The sequence below is a fragment of the Argentina silus genome (assembly GCF_951799395.1).
Source record: "Argentina silus genome assembly, chromosome: 8".
Lineage (NCBI taxonomy): Eukaryota > Metazoa > Chordata > Actinopteri > Argentiniformes > Argentinidae > Argentina > Argentina silus.
In genome coordinates this window covers 3,383,270-3,402,441 of record NC_139662.1, presented here as the reverse complement: position 1 = coordinate 3,402,441, position 19,172 = coordinate 3,383,270, and the positions used below count along the sequence as shown (strand labels likewise).

The following is a 19,172-nucleotide window of genomic DNA, read 5'->3' as shown; positions in this document are numbered from 1 at the left end:
ACAGTTTATGAACAGTCACTGAGATAAGAACTTAAAAGTGCTGTCCTAAGGAGAGTTTATATTATATATTATATAAATATAATAAAATCTGTATGATCTGGTGGATTCACAGAAAAATCTGTTTTCATCAAAAGCACTTTAGCGACGGTGCATCCGGGTAGAACAGGGGAGGACGAGGCAGACATGCAAGAGAGGGAGAGAATTCATCATGTGAGAGTTAGGGTTCGGGTTTGTCTTAGAGGTGGAGAAAACAAAGAAATAGAGGAATAGGGATGGGTCTTTGCTACCGTCGGGAAATAAGACAGGACATAAAGATGGAAAAGATAGAGACTTGTGGTTAGAAAAACGCTCAAATTCTTATCTATAAAAGCCTGACGTCTCATTTTGGGAGGTTTAGAAGGATTACATGGATCTTTTAGTGTGACATATTTACTTACCTAATAGCTGCGTCTAGACAAGCCTCTGGCAGGGACGCAGACCTTAGTGGATGTGGATGGGAGACAATAACTCACATTTATCAGATACTATTTCTATCAACTTCCCTTAGAAATGTGGTCTGCTTTGGCAACACCTGGCCAAGAGAACATTTGGTGTTGGAGTTTAGCTCTGTAGAGGGGGTGGGGTGGTGTTTGAGGGCTGCAGAGTTGACATCATGCCATGGCTTTAAGTTGGGGAGAGTGGGAATGGTGAGATCAGGTTTATGTTATGCAGGTTGTCATGAGCGCAGTGTGGATTTCTTGATGTAATGCAGCTTTGTCACTGCCCCCTGAACTCAGTCAGGAGCCCAGGAGGTCGAATACTGTGTGTGTGTGTGTGTGTGTGTGTGTGTGTGTGTGTTTTGGGGGGGGGGGGTTGGAAAGAACCAATGGCAGGTCCAAATAGAACAAACAGCCCATCAATATCCAATCAATCACCCATGTTTGCCTTCCCATTTTTCTTTCTCTGGCTTGTCTATACATCCTGCCAATGAGCTCTGTAGCTTGACCCCTGATGATGAGAAACTGCATAACATGGTCCTCTGTGGTCCCTGTGAGGAAAACAAGTCTACAGATTTGTCATAAAACAAAACAGAAATAGCACGCAGCCTTGTGCCTCTACCCAGGCCCCTGCCAAGAACCTTTCAGCCTGACATAAAAGCCCATAGAGAGAGAGAAAGAAAGAGGGTGGGGAGAGGGAGAGATATGTGACGCAATACGGCCCCCAGTTGGCCTCATGAGTTCCCCCTACACTACAAATTATCACCTTAGCCCTCTGACAGCATTGAATACCAGGACTGGGCCATATAGCAGGACCCAGTGTAGGATATACACAGGTGGGATCAATTTCCCCACCTCAGGCTCAGAGCAGGGTACACTAAAAGCACATGGACACACACTCCAGCCACCCCAGGGGCCTAGGCCTGCTCCCAGAGGGATCAAATTAGAATGCTGTATGCACTTATAAGGCAAGTGATCATAATGTGTCTGTATGTGTGTGGCACATAAAGTAGACCTAATGGGCATGTTACTAACGTAATGACTATGTTATGACTGTGTGAGATCAGTAGAGGGACCACCTCCCCCTCCCCCTTGGGGCTTCCATGGATGTGTGGTGAGGGATAAGGGAGATCTACGAGCAGGCAGAACAGAGTATCTCACTAGGTGGTAAAGCCTGGCGGTACCCCCCCCCCTGGAATCCATAGCAGAGAACAAACCCACAACGATGGGTTTATATAACATTAAAGACATTACGTTATATAACAGATACAGAACCAGACAGAAGTTAGCTGCTCTCCATCCAGCTACAGTACTCTTGTTCTCCAGAGTAGAATAAGAGTGCTGTATGAGGCCTAAAACATGTTGCAATATCCAATACGATCTCCCCTAACCTTCAAAACATCTCACATGTACCTCGCTCTCGTGACCCTCTAACTGCCAAGTTTCAACACGAGCCTCCCTCTGCTACTCCTCTCAACATTCACTGTTGAGGAAGATGCAAGGCAATCAAGCCAAAAAGTCAAATATCTTACAATAGGCACCATAGAGTAAGTGATGGAAACAATAGGTGACCTCTGACGTAACTTAATGCAGCTAAGCCACAGCTGAAAAAAGGCATATTAATAGAGAGCAGAGCTCTCTGAGCTGTTGACTAGAACCAGCTGTGGTGGGTGATCAGACAGCAGCGTGATTGATTACTATCACCTGGAGCACACACGCACATACTATAATAACAAACACGCACGCACGCGCACACACACACACACACACACACACACACACACACACACACACACACACACACACACACACACACACACACACATAATAACTTGCAGCTGAATTCTAGAAGGAAATGACCTGTAAGAACTTGGATTATAGTGGATAAACAGTGAGACAGAGAACTAGGGAAATGAGCTGGAGAAGAGGGAGCCATGAGTGCAAGAGTTATGGCAACTAATAACAATGCGTGTTTTCTATCATTTTCATATCTCTCTGTTAATGTCAACCTTTTGTATCACTTCATTCATCATGGGACAAGGAGTAGAATTAGACGAACACAAAGAGAGAAAGATATGGTATGAAAATGAGAAAGGCCGGCGGGAGAGACGGAGAGAAGAGATGATGTTAGGTTAAATCCATAGTGAGAGGTTGACTGGAGAATGGCATAACAACATGGTCAAACAGTGATTTTGAGGAAAGCAGTAGAAGAAGAAAAGGCTACAAACAAAATCCAGACTAAGCCCTGAGGACATTTCAAGTCAGATTTAGTTTCCAGGCAACTCTAGTGAGTTGCAGCTCTGCAACAGGGTTATGGGCTCACCACATATGGGCGGGATCAAAACCTTTTGATCAGGTGGGTATTCGATTTCTAAGATCTTTTTCTCCAAAGATACAGTATGTGTTGGAGTTCTGACCATATGACTCACAAACTGGCCTCAGCTCACCCATCAGGAGAGAGTGTTAGGGGAGAGGGAGGTACGGGGGAGTGAGGGGACCAGGGGAAAGAGCGCACAGAGCACAAAACAGCGATTAGCAGTGTCAGGGAAGATGGGGGACGTATTGGGTTGAATAGGCAGAGTGGGGTAAGAGTATAAACAAATTGACTCTGATAGGGTGTATTCAGAGTAATCAATCTTAAACGAAAGAGAGTGGATGTGAACAAGCCAACTCTGTGTCTCTGTGGACCACATAACTGATGGAGACAGAGAGAGGTAGTTAAACAGTGACAGAGAGCCAAAACTTCAGAAGCCAAAATACACTCCAGCATAATTCCCAACACACTTCACACACCATACATCACTCCACAAACTCCAGTAATCCCTCAATTAATGCAAGAAACTCCACTATAAACAGCTTTCTCCACTCAATTTTCAAATTCTAAAATGTGGGAAACAGATCATAACTTTCCCACAGAATCTGATATTTGGGATTGACCTGTGCAATTATAAAGGGTCCCCGTATCCCTCTGACGGTAGAGAATATTATTACAGAACAAGAGAGGCAGAATGGAATTGTTTGGATAGTTCCCTTGTGCAGGAGCTCAGTGTATGATGCAGTGTGTGACGTCCATCGCTGTATAATTGCCTGTGTTTGAAGATCTGAGTGCTATGCTTACGAGAACACGCTGTCCTGGAGGCTTGCCCCCTACTACACAGAGGCTTCCTGACAACAACACTTAGCGTTTCCAACTCACATTGTGGTAACACTTGCGTCATAACTGAACCCCACTGATTTTGTAATAATGTAATTTTAGCTGGTCAAACAAATGACAATGGTACACATATGGTGTATGACAGAGCATGATGCAGTGTAGAACATTTAAGAACATACTGTATATACTACTATCAAAGACGTTATATTCCCTCTGTGTTGTGGTTGCCATCTAGTGAGCAAATGTCTAACAGCAACTCTCCTGTCAGTCTCAGGTTACATGTGAAGCATGGCCTCATGTCTGAAATTGTAGGGTACATTTATTCAGAGCTATATAAAAGGAGAGAAAGGTTGTTTCAGCAGCTAAGAGAACCATGTCATTTATTTTAGACAAAGGTTTTCCTAATCATAATATAGGTAAAATCACAACTGACAGAAAAATAGGCTTACAATGGAAAGTTTGTTTCTACATATCTGTTTGCTGAATCTATAAAACAACAACTCTTACCACAGGAAAGTAACATAGTTAACTGCTTTATTGATAATACATCTTACATACAGCCACACTATGTACACACAAATTCATCAAATTCATGGGCTTTGTCCACTCTAGACATCCATCTGTTTGTTAATAAGGTATATATATAAGTACTGTGGCATAAACACAACAACTTCTTTTCATGTGAGTACAACACAGAGATATGCTTGCATGATTGACATTTTCTGAATTGATCAAATGAAGTACATTATGACAGATAGGTATATGACCATTTTTAGTGTACAGTTCTTGATATCATGACATTATTGATCATATAGGAACATAGATGTAACAGTAAACAATGATGTTAAGTAGCATGACAAAAACCTTAAGGCAAAATAAAACCGAGCATTTTGACCGAATCAAAGGTTATAAAAAAAATCTGTGGTAAATTGTAAGACTTTGAAATCTGTAGAAGAGACACATCTGATAACATGAAAGAAAGCAGCAAAAAGCTAAAGCTAATTACAGTGAAAAACTGGAATGGGGAACATACAACTGTTATAACTCTCACAAAGAAAGCAGTGAACCATGCCCCTATCTTCAAATCTTTAGCTGGAAGTGTTGCTCTGTCATGTGTTAGGGTAAACCCAAGCACAAGGATCCAAAGATTACAGCTTTCCCATTCACCATTGGCACTCTGGTTAAGAAGAAGTGTACTATATGTCATGGGAACCAGGGAATGATTATTGAAAGGCAAATGGTGTTAAACAAAAATAACTTAACAATCCCTGAAGAGCAGACATTGAACAACAAAGCATGTGAATAAGATAATACACAGGGCTCATCTGAAAGGTAGGTAAAGACAAGAATGAACCACTCAGGTAAGTCATCAATGTGTGGGAGGAACATCACTATGGAGACAGGCATGCACAGACACACAGACACACACACACACACTCACACTCACACACACACTTGTTCACTCACTCACACACCCACACACACAGTGTGTTGTCCTCAGGTCCAGAGTTGCTGTGTTCAGAACTCGGTGGTGAGAGGTCCCTTGCTCTGGATGTTCCTCATGATAGACTGGACCACCTCAGACGTAGTTCCCTGTCCCCCAATGTCAGCTGTGTGCAACTGAAGGAGAACAAGAACAGCCACCATCACATCACAGTCAAGTCAAGTCAACTGACACTTGCATTCACAATTGTTTCATAGCACAAAGTCACCCATGAACATTATTTTTTAAAACAAAAACAATACTTTTGACGACAGGTTTGACCATGTTGTAATCTAGACTATAGGTCAAAGAGCTGAATGCTGAAATTGATAAATACTTGCCGAACTGGCAGACAATTCAAGTGAAGGACATGTCCAACCTGTCATTCAGGATCTGACCTCTAAAACAAAGGGCCTCGCACGAGCAGTGAGCTGTAGGGCAGAGAGGTTGCAGGTATGCATTGAGGTAAGACTACTTACCCTGGTCTCATTCATGGTGGTTAGGATAGCATTCCGGATCATAGTGGCATAATCATGGACCCTTGGAAACACAGGAGAAGGGCTTAAGTTGGCATGACCTTTCCACATTACCTGATCAACAAGTCCACAAAAATCGTTAACGCACAATACGAAATACCAAAGCAAATGTACAACCTTGTTGATGCAAAAATATTAACTTACTTGAGGTGGTCAAGCATCATGCAACTGGCCAGCAACATGGCAGTGGGGTTAGCAATGTTCCTGTCTGCAATACTCTTCCCTGTGTTCCTTGTCGCCTAGTGTCAGAGAAAGAGAGTGAGTGAGAATGAGGACGAGGAGTAGACTTCGAAACAAATCAATCAATCAACAATCAATCACCATCAGTTCACTCCTTCTTAACCTCACTTTGCCTGAGGCCCAAATTCGGACTCACCGTTTCAAAGACAGCGTAGTCTCGGCCATAGTTGGCCCCAGGCACCAGCCCAGGCCCTCCCACCAGCCCAGCACACACGTTGCTGACCACATTACCATACAGGTTGGGCATCACCATCACATCAAACTGCTGAGGCTTGGACACAAGCTAAAGAATCCAAACACAAAGAGGGAGACGCAAGCAATGAGAAGAGTAACAAAGACGCTGCAATAATCAACTGACTAATAATCAAATTCACAAAGAGAGCCTTGGTTACCTGCATGGTGGTGTTGTCAACGATCATCGCGTCAAAGGAGATGTCTGGATATCCGGAAGCCACCTCCCTACAGCACTGTAGGAACAAGCCATCGCCCAGCTTCCTGTTGGGGAGAACGGGGAGCGTTCAACAACCTCAAAAGTCAAAAACACTGGGAGGGACTCATGTCTCAAGTCTATTAGGCAACTGATGCACACATACAACTGAGCTGAATGACTCACATGATGTTGGCCTTATGCACTGCAGTGACCCTACGACGACCCTTCTCCCGGGCCAATCGGAAGGCGTAGTCAGCGATCCTAAGCGAGTTATTCCGTGTGATAATCTTCAGGCTCTCCACCACTCCTGACACACTCTACACAAGGAACGTAAGAAAGAAAGGTTCATGCAGAGTCAAACTGAAATTGAGGAAGAGACAGAAAGAGAGCAAGGGGTGGTGTGTGTGTGTGTATGTATGGCTAACCTCATGCTCAAGGCTGCTGTATTCTCCCTCTGTGTTCTCTCTGATGATCATGATGTCAATGTTCTTGTGGCGGGTCTGGACCCCAGGGAGGGACTGACAGTGCATCACATTGGCATACAGGTCCAGGCTGGTGCTGGTGGACACACAAAGACAAAGGGAGTGACTGTGTGAACGGATGGGGCAGGACAGAGACAGACACAAAGCAACAGAGTTGAGTATTTTCAAGGACTAATCATTTAATATAAACCCTTACCGGAGTAGATTGTTTCTGGATTTGTGGGAAGGGGGCATGGTGTGGTTGGTCTCAATATTACCTACAAAACATTGACATTACATAATTGACAACAATGTTATAGGCCTAAGTATTTCATTTAGAATAAAGGCATGATAGTTCACTATGTAGTGACACACATGCAATTGTGTTGTTTGCTTTCATCAGCATCAGAAAGAAATAGCACTGAGCATTAGTCCATTTCTCTAACCTTTGAGGGCCACTCCATTGCGGCGGATGGCAGTGATGGCATCGTTGATGTCATCCTCAGCGGCCAAAGCGGAGTTGACATTTACAACTTCAAAGTCCACAGGCACACAGCTGAACCTGTAGCACAATACAATACAATGCAATCCAATCCAAGGACACCTGTTATGCCTCAACTGAAAAAGAACAATCGCATGAGCCTGTGTCTATAAACCATGAATAACATGTGATAGTAACCTGTTATAATACACTTCTTCACTGACCTGAAGAGTTCCTTCACATGGTTGAGAAGTTCAGGTCCAATACCATCGCCAGGTATCAGGGTCACGGTGTGTCTCCCACCATACTTTGCAGGAGGGGGCTGAAACATAAACATACCATGGAGATGATGATAATAGAAATTGTCTAACAGATCAATATAAATGACGACACCAGTACTATATATTTTTGAAGTGTGCATGGGTACTGTAATGTCTTGCAGTGGTAAAAAAAGCAACAATAAAAAAAACAAGGTAAATGGTGGGGATGTGCATGCTTGTATGGTGGTACTTACTATGATTTGTCCCTGCTTTTTTGAGGTAGACATAAAGAAAGGCAGAAGAATAATTGTCAGTTAGAGAGATGCTAGCAAGACACCAGAAATCAATCAAAAAGTTGGCCTATCAAAACCAGGATCATCACCCTTCCCAAATAGGATGGATACAGTAGATAGAAAGGGCTGACAACTGAGTTAGCTTTGAAAATTACAAACACAACCTACCCAAGTTCAAGTTGACCCAACAATATAGAATGGAAATGTTCTGAATGTCAGAAAGGATTGATAAAATATCAGTGTTTGGCTCTAACAGAGTGGTATTGTGATGCTGTGTTAGTATCTAGAATTGACATCAATGTTTGATAATTTCGTGGTATTATGTTCCAAATTGGCATATTAACGGTAGGCCTAGGCGTACAGTATATCTTCTGTACCAAGTGTTAATAGGCCTACCCTGTTTAACAGACAAACGCTATATCTACACACTGTCAGATTCAACAACATGGATTTGACACAATTCCAACATAGTTCACTACTCACATAAGCTGCTGATGACTTCTCTCTGTGACAAGACACTGTAATTCCAAAAACCTGAAAATAAATGCAAAAATAGGAATAAGCACGGCGGATATGCCATGGACGACGTGCATGGGGACCTCTAGTCCTCCCCGTGTGTGTGGGTTTGCGTTTAGTGTTAGACTGATTTGAAGCATCTACCTAGCCGGATGTTATTCACTCGAGATCAAGTACAGTAGCTATACAGTAAATCGGGGAGAGCAAGGGGTATCATACCATCATCACCATGCACGGTTCATGAACATGATGCGCTTTCAACCAGCTAGCTAACTAGCTAGCTAACCAAATGACCTTGTATTCGTTAGGTTTAACCCCTCTGTTTATTTCATTCAAAGTTTTCGGCAGCATCATAGTTGTGAACCATGAAGTACGTGAGCGATGCCTTACTTTTGCAGTAGTTCCCAATCGTCCACCCCAAACTGGTTTTAGGATTTTGGACATTACAAGCGCTGCACCGGAAGCGGCCATCTTCAGACGATCTGACAGTTCGCGTGCCCGATTATGCTCGTACCCCACAGCAGAAGTGCCTGGCGATGCACCGTGTCATTGAGCACGAGTTGATACTCCACTCAGAATGCTGGTAGTTCTGCTGTGGCTATCCTACCTTAAGATCTGGGACCTAGTTTCTGTTGAAAGCTATCTGTTTGAAGCCAATTGCTGTCAATCACCAGTGGGAGGGCCTGAAACTATTCTGCAAGGTTTTTAACTCCTGCTCACCTTGGACCAGGACTAATACGTTTGGAATTGAGTGGTGAAGCCTGTTCTCCAGTCTAAGTAAGTTAATTTAATCTTGTTTTAAGGTCAGTGTGTTGCTGGTAGTTTTGCTGTATTTTGCTGTGGCTATCCTGCCTCGAGCTCTGGGACCTTTTCTGTTGAAAGCTATCTGTTTGAAGCCAATTGCTGTCGATCTCCAGTGGGAGGGCCTGAAATTATGCTGCAAGGTATTTAACTCCTGCTCACCTTGAACCAGGAATAATACATTTGGAATTGAGTGGTGAAACCTGTCTGGTCGTTAACTGATCATTAGGTGGGAGGGGCTGCTACCCTGCTAGTCATCAGCAATTACAGAATCTGCATTTCTATCTTGATAGTCATAGAGTGACAGCCTCTTGACACAAAGACGAAGGAGTCAATCTGTGGAGTATCTCTATACCGGCAAATATTACAATGTGCTTTCTCCCCATTCCTGTTATTTCATCCCTCAGCAGGACGCGTCGACGCCACACCTCCCCTCGCAACCATTCCAATCTAGTCTACCCACCATGCTCAACTGACCACGACCTCACGAGAGGTCTTTGGAACTACCAGTCAGCCCTCCGGAAAGCAGAGGCTATCTCAGTTTAAGCCTGCTTCATGTCCTTCCATTTCCTTGCCCTCACAGAGACATGGATTACACCGGAAAACACAGCTACTCCGGCGGCCCTCTCTAATGCCTGCTCCTTTTCTCATTCCCCTAGACTCTCTGGTCAAGAGGGAGGCACAGGACTGCTCATCTCACCTAAGTGGTCACATAATGTCCTTCCCCTGTCACACCTGTCCATATCCACCTTCGAATTCCATGCTGTTTCTGTCACCTCCCCAGTCAAACTTCACATTGTCGTTGTGACTAACATCCAGTCAGAGAAGCTTCACTCATCTGGAGTACTTGACCTTCTCTCCTCCTTCGGCCTTACCCTGTCCCACACTCCTCTGACTCATAACGCGGGCAATCAGCTCGACATGTCTTCACCAGATCCTCCCATACCCCCAACCTTACTGTCACCCCTCTTCCAGTTTCTGATCATCATTTTGTATCCTTCTCCCTTCCCCTCAAATCTACCCTCTCCCAGTCAGTCTCTACCCACACTGTATCCTCTCGTCACAACCTGCGTACCCTCTCCCTTACCACTCTCTCTTCATCTGTCTTATCCTCCCTACCCTCTGTTGAATCCTTCACCCTTCTATCCACTGATGCAGCCTCTTCCACCCTTCTGTCCACTCTTTCCTGATCCTTCGACTCTCTGTCCACTGACCTCAAGGCCAGCACGATTCTCTCCATGCGCTCCTTGGTTGTCTGAAACCCTGCAAGCTATATTAGCCCAATCTGTAACTAGTTATATTTGTATATTTACAACACAACATCCAAATGTAAATAATAGTAGTCACAGCTGGGGCTAATCCCATTGTAACCCCCCATTTATTGCTTAGTGCTCCTTTCTGCGCAGACTCGGAATTGACGTCATCGCAAATGGGTTGAAGACTAATCCGGAAGACATAAGACAGCTTTGATAGAATAATACAATTCCTGCATGCTTGTCGAAACGGGAATGATGGAAATCATACAGATGGCCAGCTAAATCGCTCAAATCAAACATTATTGGCTTAGTTTTTTTTTCGGAGGGGGGGGCTTCCTAGGGAAAGTAAATGTGCACAGGGAAAGTGTCGATGAGGTTGAAAAAATAAGTGTCCCAGGTTACAAGAGCAACGTACAGCTCTTGTTTGCTGGTTAACAAGGCGACAAGCAAATCAACCTCCATAGCTTGGACAGTGACCGTAGGTATGATATTGGCATCTAATGTTGATGAGTGTTACGATTAATTGACTGTGCTCTCTCTACAGTGTGTTCCCCTTCACTTTTTGCCCTGGTCGAATTCATTTCAAGTCAGAGCCATCTTGTTTGCTTGCAACTCTCATGATCTCATAGGTCGGACAGTTTTCAGAAATGTGCGTAAATGTTTTCTTGAACATCGTTACGCGTACTACACGTCTGCGTTGGTCAGGAAGTGCTTACATGTATAACTCCTAATAATCTTGTTGTTTTGCATCTAACCGGTCTACAGAGCAATACGATATTGATTTGTAAATCTTATTACAGTCCACATGTCATTTTTTTCTCCCCGCACAGGACTACTTGCAGGCCAGTTCTTACAGATCAAACATGAGGTTAGCAGGTGGGTTGGAGCTACAATGTATGAAAAACATTCTGTGTGTGTCATACTGTAATATTAATATAATCACCAAGTCAATTAATTAATGCTTTTTCTCTGTGTCAGGGCCACTGCGAGCTGTAGCTGTGCTGCTATTGGTTGGACTCACCTGGGTGTTGGCCAGCTCAATACTAGGAGGAGACAGTAGCTCATCAGTGCGACACTTCTTCACTGGTAAGACAACCAAACTGTCTGATGGATAACGTACAGCCTATGTTTCAGATTGAGCCCAGCATTTCTGTGATCAATCAGTTATACTGTACACATTGGTGTTTTGGAATTTACTTTAGCATTGATTATCAGCATTAACAATAAATCAAGAATGCTCACTTGATTGACTGAGAATGCTGTCTTTCTTCAGGAGCAAGTGAGGAGCCAACAGAAGGTAGGCCTATGTGGAAAGATCGTAACAGGCTGGGGGCAATTTGTACAACATTCATCTACAAACTTTGTCTTTGGAGGCTAAGTTCTTGTGAATGTCAGTGCTAACTTATGTTTCCTGTTTTCTTTCAGAGCCCAGACAACGCAAGTACAAATGTGGTCTATCTGCTCCTTGTCCTCAGAAACACCTGGCCTTCCGCCTTGTCTCTGGAGCTGCCAATGTCATTGGTCCCAAAATCTGTCTCGAGGATAAGATGTGAGAATCAGTACCAATTGCTCTCCATTCATGTCATTCTCCCTCTTGTCTCTCTCTGCCATTATAACCAGGCCCTAAAGTATGTCTGAGGAACTGAATGCGAGTATTCTCTGTCTTGCTTTCCTTCCATCTTTCTGGTGGTTTTGTCAGTCGTGTTCATCCCTACACTGTGTCAGTTGTTACTGTTACAGTGTACAGCTGAACTGGAACCAGTTTCCTGAAACCTTTGTAGCTAATGTGGTACTTAATTTCTTTTGTCAACCCAGACTTGTATTACTTGTATAACAGCAAAGTGCTTCATTGCAAAAATTCCATTTGGTCACGCACAGATGAGCTGCCAAATGTCGAAAGAGGTTGCAGAGAAAGATTAAGTACATGTTAGTTACAAAGCTTTTGAGAAATTGGATCCTATTCATTATGTTACCTCCCATCTGTGATCATTGCTCTTACCTTTCTTGTCCAACCAACCTCTCTTATTTCTGTCCCATAGCCTTGTGAGCAGTGTCAAAAACAATGTTGGCAGAGGACTAAACATAGCTTTAGTAAATGGTAAGAGTCTCAAAAGTCTCCAAGTCTTGATAGAATATTCCCATTTGCATCGTGGAAAGTGCTGGTTTTGACTGCTACTGTCACATGTAACACTAATTCTTATTTCGGTTTCTCAGGTGTGACAGGAGAGCTCTTGGACACTAAATATTTTGACATGTGGGCAGGAGGTGAGAAGTTGAATAATGTAATATGGATGTGCTGAGTACATATTATTCAGTGTTGGAAGTCAGAAATTATTGTACTTTAGTACATCCTCTGTTCTACATTCTCAGATGTGGCTGACCTGTTGAAGTATCTCCGGCCTCTCCATGAGGGAACACTTGTGTTTGCGGCCTCCTTTGATGATCCTGCCACAAAGTAAGAGTCCATAATGTGCTTCCCCCTCTCCCCAATACACTCATGGAACACATGGAAGCCATTTTCACACTGACAACTGTTGCGAAATGGTGGTGTTTTTCACCCCCAGATATTGTTAGGTAAGCCCCTGGCAGTTGTGCAAAACTTATTGTGTTACCCAGTGGCTGTCATTCACAGAAAACTGGAATGGGGGTTGCTTAACAGTACAGTTCATGTATCACCTCTTACTTGAAAGAATGTGAACAGATTTGCTAAACTGATGTACGTACTGTATGTTGCTTAGTTAGAACAGTCTCTCACTTCACTTTTGAATGCATTTCCACATTTTCTGAATAATGAAACGAGCATAAGCATCATTAACCAGCTGTTTTCTTCCTCCTAAACATAATGACAGGATGAATGACGAGGCCCGACGGCTCTTTGAGGAGCTGGGCAGCACAGCAATAAAGGAGCTGGCTTTCAGAGACAGCTGGGTGTTTGTGGGAGCCAAGGGAATCGAGAATAAGAGTCCGTTTGAACAGGTAGACTACAACTGGTGCTTTATTTGTCAATATGTGTGCATCTGCATTATGCACGACACACATTATCTTCAACACTCTCACAGAGGCGTGTTCGCGTGACCTTTTGAACAAGATATGTCGGTATTCATAGATTGGTGAGAAGATCAACACCGAAACAGGAAACCCCATAGACGTGTCAGGTTTTCATGTCTGTGAAACAGAATGGGAAATTAAGGGATAAAAGGACACAAAACAACAGAGCACTGAATAAAACAATAAGGTAAATGTTTAATGGCATATGTGTATTTCAATGGGATGAATCTCTCTCTCTCTCTCTCTCTCTCTGCGCCCCCTAGCGTATGAAGAACAGTAAGAGCAGTAACAAATATGAAGGCTGGCCTGAGTCTCTTGAGATGGATGGCTGTATTCCCCTGCGGGCCCCCTTGGAGAGCTAAGCCGCCTCTTTCGTGCTCTTATTAGGACTAGCACTGGAGGAGCAGCAGCATTGCCTATCACAACGGGACTAATACTGCTCTGTTACAGAGCCAAGGAACACTTGGGTTGTGAATTGACCACCTAGACAAGACTATTTTTACTTGACAACTCACACATACAAAGGACTTCCTCTCTGGATTCACTGTGAAAAGGCTGGAGCTAGTTGCTGAAGCTTCATATGCAACAGTTTTAACTAGGTAAATTAATAATTGTATGCATAAGGATGTTGCTGCAATAGCAGGTGACCATGTATAAGGGAAAGCGAAGGTTCTGAGACAAAATGTTTGATGACCAAATGCAGATATACCCAGAGGACTTTTATTTTCCGATCAGACTTTGAACAGATTACAATTAGATGTGGTAGTACTTCATACATATTTCTAGAAAACTGTTCGACGCAAGATCTTGCCTTTTGTAGTAATTAAGACTTTCATTTTTTTTAATTGCATTGACAGTTATTATTTTTTAGCTTTTATTAGAGAATTTGCTGTGTAGCAATCATTGTTTGACCAATGTTTACAGAATACCTTGTATGTGCAATCTTTCAGACATGTCTGATTTGGAATATACTCTCGAACCTTGACATACATATTTGCATGTCATATTAATTAATTGCGCACTAAGTTTTTGTGCCTATGAAACATGTTTCAAAACATTTGTGTTTGGGTGTTTTACACTATCTATGCCTTTATCTCTGTGTCTCAGGCTTTGTCTTATTATTGTCAGTAATGCTGTGTTTATTTTGCTATTGTACTTTTTTGTATCTAAGATTGATGAAATCTCCTTCCTTTTTGAAAAGATCTACTATGGGTAATTTCACACTTGGTCCATTTTTGCTGATTTTTATGAACTCAAAAATAACTGAACTTAGTCCTCTTTAAGTGAACCAAGAGGTGAAAAAAAACTTTGAATGGGGACTTCATTTGTTTTCTTGCTGGTCCATTTCAGTCCATCTTTCGTTGGAACTCAGGCCAATTAACTGCTTTGCACCTTGGGTAATTGCACATTGAACAGCACCACAGACTACTCTGTCTGTGAGATACACAGAGGTCAGATACACAGATGGTCTCAGTTCAGTTCAATTGGGGCTTCCACATATGCATGAACATTTTGGTGAACCGCTCTGAGTTCGCAAACATTGGCTGAAAGGGACCAAGTGTAAAAATACCCTGAAAAGTCCCTGAAATAGACCAGCAAGATAACTGAGTCCTCATTCAAACAGAAGGCAGTGTGAACACAAAAATAACTGAGTTCATTTACTTTTTTTTTCACATATTGGTTAACTTAAAGAGGACTATATGTGAAAATACCCTAGGATTTACCTCTAGCTGGCCTATAGCTACCATCTATTGGACACCTGGTAGATGCTCACAATTTTAACTACTTTGTCTTCTTCTTTGTGGATTTAATAATAAAATAAGCTTTAATTAGAAAAATCTTACATTTACCTTCTATACACTCACAAACTTGACAAAAGAAATGTTTTGGATTGTGATCATGATATGGCCAGGAATAGTGTCCTTCTGAGTGTCCTTTGATAAGAACAGAAAGAGTACACTTATTTGATGAGTGGATTTAGATATCACTGCTTAAGTGCTTGCAAAGTATGTGAACATTTGATTGTCCTGGAAGGTGGAATGATAACCAGGGATCCACTGGTGTCAGTGGAACATACACTGGTGCTCCACCTGCATGTTGTATGTATGTATTGTTTGTTTGTTTGTTTCGTTTTTTTAATTTATTCACTATTTTACTAATTACTATGAGCATGAAGGGGAGTTTTAATAAGATACGATTGATAGATCAGCACTACACAACAGCAATGTAGGAGGAAATCCACCAGAGGGAGACAAATGTCAGGGTTATTCGGTTCATTTTGCGCTTCGCGTCATGCCTTGATTGGAGGAATGGAAGGAAAATTGCGCACCATAGTATCACTTATTTTGTTTGTTTAGAGAGATTATGATAATAACAGAAGTTCCTAAACCAAAATTACCCACAGACCGTCTACAAACGATAAATGATTGTAAGACAACTAGCAAGTCTATCAGCTGCTGGCCTCAACATCACCTTGTGAGGGAAAAAGTCCAAATACAATGTAGGACGCCGTGGTCATTATTGTTTGTATTTGTTTGATAACGTTAAAATAGTGTTGTGTATGGTTTAATGTTTCATTGAAAGATCACAACGAAATGCGCGCGAGAGCCGCTGCCCTCTCCTGGTAAAACACTAGACTAGCGGTCGCGTGCGCACTTTGGATGAGCCCGGGCCGTGACAAGTGCTTCTCGACTGCCGGGAAGGAGAAGCAAGCAAGCGTATGTCGTTACACCTTGTACACAGATGGCCGTGTGACTCGTGTCTTGTCAATTATGTACATACATTAACTTCTAATCGTGTCTGCAATTGTAGGTGTGCACATTTAAGTCTCGACATCGACGACTGAGTGAGAAATCTGTACATCAAACGAGGCAAGCATCATCTATCCCGGGAGCACGTAGACCGACCTGCTTTTCATATAGATTGAGACTCGACGACTCGAGAGGGGATTTTTCAAGACAGGATTTACCGTCACAGCACCGTGAGAAGCGCTATAAAATGAAAAGGAAACAAATGAATGCGAGTCGTATGTGATGCCTATGTTTGGGGGAATTATTTGGTTTGCAATTCTCGTAAGAAAAACCCCCCCAATGTATAGGCCGCTCATGCAACGTTAGAATTGGTGTGTGTACATAACGGAATAAATTAGGGCTCAGTTAGCTAGCGTGCTTGCTAGCTCTCTGTGTTAACCCGCGCGTCTATAAATCACAGAACGGACCACAAGGAGATGATACATTTAGGTAAGTGCGGCTTGCGACATTGTTTCAGTTATAATGTAACGAATTTCAGTGTATCTACAGCTTGATATCAGTATGGTATTTCTAAGCATCTTGGGGAGAGTAGTTACAGTGTTATTGTCAGCTAACTACGTACCGGCATACCTCATTGGGGATTTAAACACTTAATTCTGGCTGGGAAATATCGTGCCACATTTTTTTTTATTCTCAGCAAAGGATTTCCACTTGCATGTTTATTTATGTTATGAAATAAGGCAAAGGAGTCCCCCTCAACATCACGTCGTGTGGGGGGCACGAGTGTGTGTGTTTGCTGTTGGAAAAATATCTCTATATTTGTCAGTTGCTTACTATGCTAGCCTATGTAGCGTAGCCTTGCCTGGTGAAGAAACGAACAAACATGCGTTATTGTAACCCGTGCCTCCATGTATCACTTCTTATTTCAGCACACTAGTGTTGATGTGTTCAGGATTTTTCGATCTGACATGTGTCAATCATCAGATTATGACTCCACTCCGCGCACAACTGGTGATGGCTGCGATCACTGCCGAAAGTCAGCTGCACCCGCCAGCCAGCTCCCCGCACAGTAGGCCCGATGCGCACTACTTGTACTCGAAACAATGTTGTACAAACGAAACAATTTATTTATTGAGTTTTTTTGCTTGTCAATAAATCATTAACATATATCGGGGGGGGCACCTTGATTGCCTCGACAGTCCATACACATAATGCCTACTTCTCAGCCTACAAGTTGTAATAGAGACTAGTTTATATTGGTAAAATGACACAAGCAACATTTAGATTGAATACTCACACTCATTGACATCAGTGTTCATTCTGGATACATTAATGATGACTGACTGTTTTTTTGTGGTGTCAGGTGTGAGGAACGATCATCCCTTTTTTATATTGAAAATGAAGTATGATTATTTGGCTGGACTATAGACTACAAATAAGTCCTGAAAATATTCTTTTAGTATAGCTTTGGTGATAGGCATATTCTGAACTGGATTAAGTCTTTTGTATATTCACATTTTATAATTGTTGAAGGAGTAAGCATTGGTTATATAACTGCTCCAGTGGGAGTCATAGTGATGTACAAGTACATGTACTCAAGTCATTAGTAGGGCTTCTGCTCCTTCTCAAAATGCTGACAACATATTAACTGACAAAATACACTATAGTTCGAAGGTGATCGGCTCAGTAGTGTGGCTGTGTAGTAATAAAAAGGGGCTCATCCATGGATGCAGGCTTCAGGAGTAGTAAACCACTTTTCTAACGTGTAATCCTGACTCATCATCGACAGGCGCCCGCTGATTAAAGCCCTCTCACCTGGATTAGATGGTTCCTTTAGTGAGAGAGGGCTCTACTGGGGAATGAAAAAGAGGAGAATAAAAGGGGGTTAGATAATACTCCTCTCTCTCTTTCTCCCCCTCTCTCTTTCTCCCCCTCTCTCGCAGTGAACAACCCGCTGTGTGTGCTACCTACACTCACTCTCACATGCTTGACCTGGATTGGACAAAAGTAGTTGTGTTTTCAGCCTTGGCTTTCCCCAATGGAAAGAGAACAATAATTTGTGTGTTTGATTCTTGTAGTTAATCGTTTTTTGTTCTTGACCTTGAACCTTGTACTTTTAAAACTGGTTCTTTGCTCAAGTCCAGACTCCTTTCGGGCAAGACTAGGTCTAAAAGCTTGTATTACTTTATATTGTGTCTCCGTACCCCAATCCCTTTAATCTCTGTGGGGCAGTTTGCGTAAAGCATGTGGCCTTTTCATATAAAGTAAGTTCCAGTTCCATGCACTCATCTCAAGTTGGCTTGTGAATAACACATTATGGTTACTTGATTATGACCAATAGAACACAGTGTGCTCTAACCATCCAGGTAGCCTATCTATATGTCAGTCCTGAGCAGGTGTAATAACTGAGGAGTAAGAGTGAAATATGAACTCAAATGCTTCCTGTACTTTTGATGGCCTTATTTAGGCCTGCTGTCAGAGGGCAGCCATAACTCTGTCCAACATTTTTCCCATTGTGGCTTCGGTAGGTACTCACACAATTAATCAGGAGGGGCTAACGAGCTGGGCTTTAACGAGCTCATGAGAGTGCCTCCATCCTTGTCCCCTGTCGCCCCCCCCCTAACCCTCCTCCACCAGACGTGGCTGAACCAGTAGCGTGGATCAACGTGGTGCACCAAACCTCTGTGCCCGAAGCAAATCGTTGTCGGCAAAACCGACTGAGCTCTTGCTTCTCGTGCTCCCAGTCAAACAGCCACTCGGCTTGCAGAAATATTACTATGCTAATGTAATTGCTTCACTCATTGTCTCCCCCGTTCTACAGTGACCTCTCACATTACCACTCCCATCTTTCATTCTCTTTTCTGTGTCCCACTCCTTCCTGCAAAAACTGTAGTTGTTTTTGTTCAAGCAGAAATTTAGCTATAGTCACTGCTTTCATTCACACAAACACTGGCACATATTTTATCAGGGAAAATCCCCCCAACCCC

General features: G+C 42.8%; 2 protein-coding genes across 4 annotated transcripts; one reads left to right on the top strand and one right to left on the bottom strand.

Annotated features, from left to right (window-relative positions):
* Positions 1-4,147: 4,147 nt before the first annotated feature.
* Positions 4,148-8,850, bottom strand: idh3g (isocitrate dehydrogenase (NAD(+)) 3 non-catalytic subunit gamma). The gene is made up of 13 exons (XM_083674909.1): positions 8,721-8,850; positions 8,298-8,348; positions 7,776-7,790; positions 7,486-7,583; positions 7,227-7,342; positions 6,998-7,058; positions 6,745-6,877; positions 6,503-6,636; positions 6,282-6,384; positions 6,026-6,172; positions 5,794-5,888; positions 5,593-5,653; positions 4,148-5,250 (listed from the first exon to the last, which is right to left on the bottom strand). Exons 1-13 carry the CDS (start codon positions 8,799-8,801, stop codon positions 5,149-5,151), a joined length of 1,197 nt encoding a protein of 398 aa, XP_083531035.1. The 5' UTR covers positions 8,802-8,850; the 3' UTR covers positions 4,148-5,148.
* Positions 8,851-9,015: 165 nt separating this feature from the next.
* On the top strand, positions 9,016-15,265 carry fam3a (FAM3 metabolism regulating signaling molecule A). Of its 3 annotated transcripts, none has more exons than XM_083674576.1 (10): positions 9,016-9,107; positions 11,218-11,263; positions 11,366-11,473; positions 11,661-11,684; positions 11,813-11,936; positions 12,427-12,485; positions 12,602-12,652; positions 12,758-12,842; positions 13,237-13,363; positions 13,699-15,265. In XM_083674576.1, the coding sequence occupies exons 2-10, from the start codon at positions 11,251-11,253 to the stop codon at positions 13,795-13,797; spliced, it is 690 nt and encodes a 229-aa protein (XP_083530702.1). In that variant the 5' UTR covers positions 9,016-9,107; positions 11,218-11,250; the 3' UTR covers positions 13,798-15,265. The 3 variants fall into 3 exon arrangements, with proteins under 3 accessions (XP_083530702.1, XP_083530701.1, XP_083530700.1); XM_083674575.1 differs by lacking the exon at positions 9,016-9,107 and adding an exon at positions 10,566-10,865; XM_083674574.1 differs by lacking the exon at positions 9,016-9,107 and adding an exon at positions 10,566-10,869.
* The last annotated feature ends 3,907 nt before the right edge of the window (positions 15,266-19,172 follow it).

Bases quoted from the DNA above. Each gene is read 5' to 3' on its own strand.
- fam3a (XM_083674576.1), top strand. The intron at 11,474-11,660 runs GTAAGACAACCA...GTCTTTCTTCAG, and splicing joins AGTGCGACACTTCTTCACTG to GAGCAAGTGAGGAGCCAACA. The intron at 12,653-12,757 runs GTGAGAAGTTGA...CTACATTCTCAG, and splicing joins TTTTGACATGTGGGCAGGAG to ATGTGGCTGACCTGTTGAAG.
- idh3g (XM_083674909.1), bottom strand. From the start codon at position 8,801: ATGGCCGCTTCCGGTGCAGCGCTTGTAATGTCCAAAATCCTAAAACCA. The intron at 5,654-5,793 runs GTAAGTTAATAT...TGTGTTTCCAAG, and splicing joins ATGATGCTTGACCACCTCAA to GGTCCATGATTATGCCACTA. The intron at 5,251-5,592 runs GTAAGTAGTCTT...GTTCTCCTTCAG, and splicing joins CCACCATGAATGAGACCAGG to TTGCACACAGCTGACATTGG.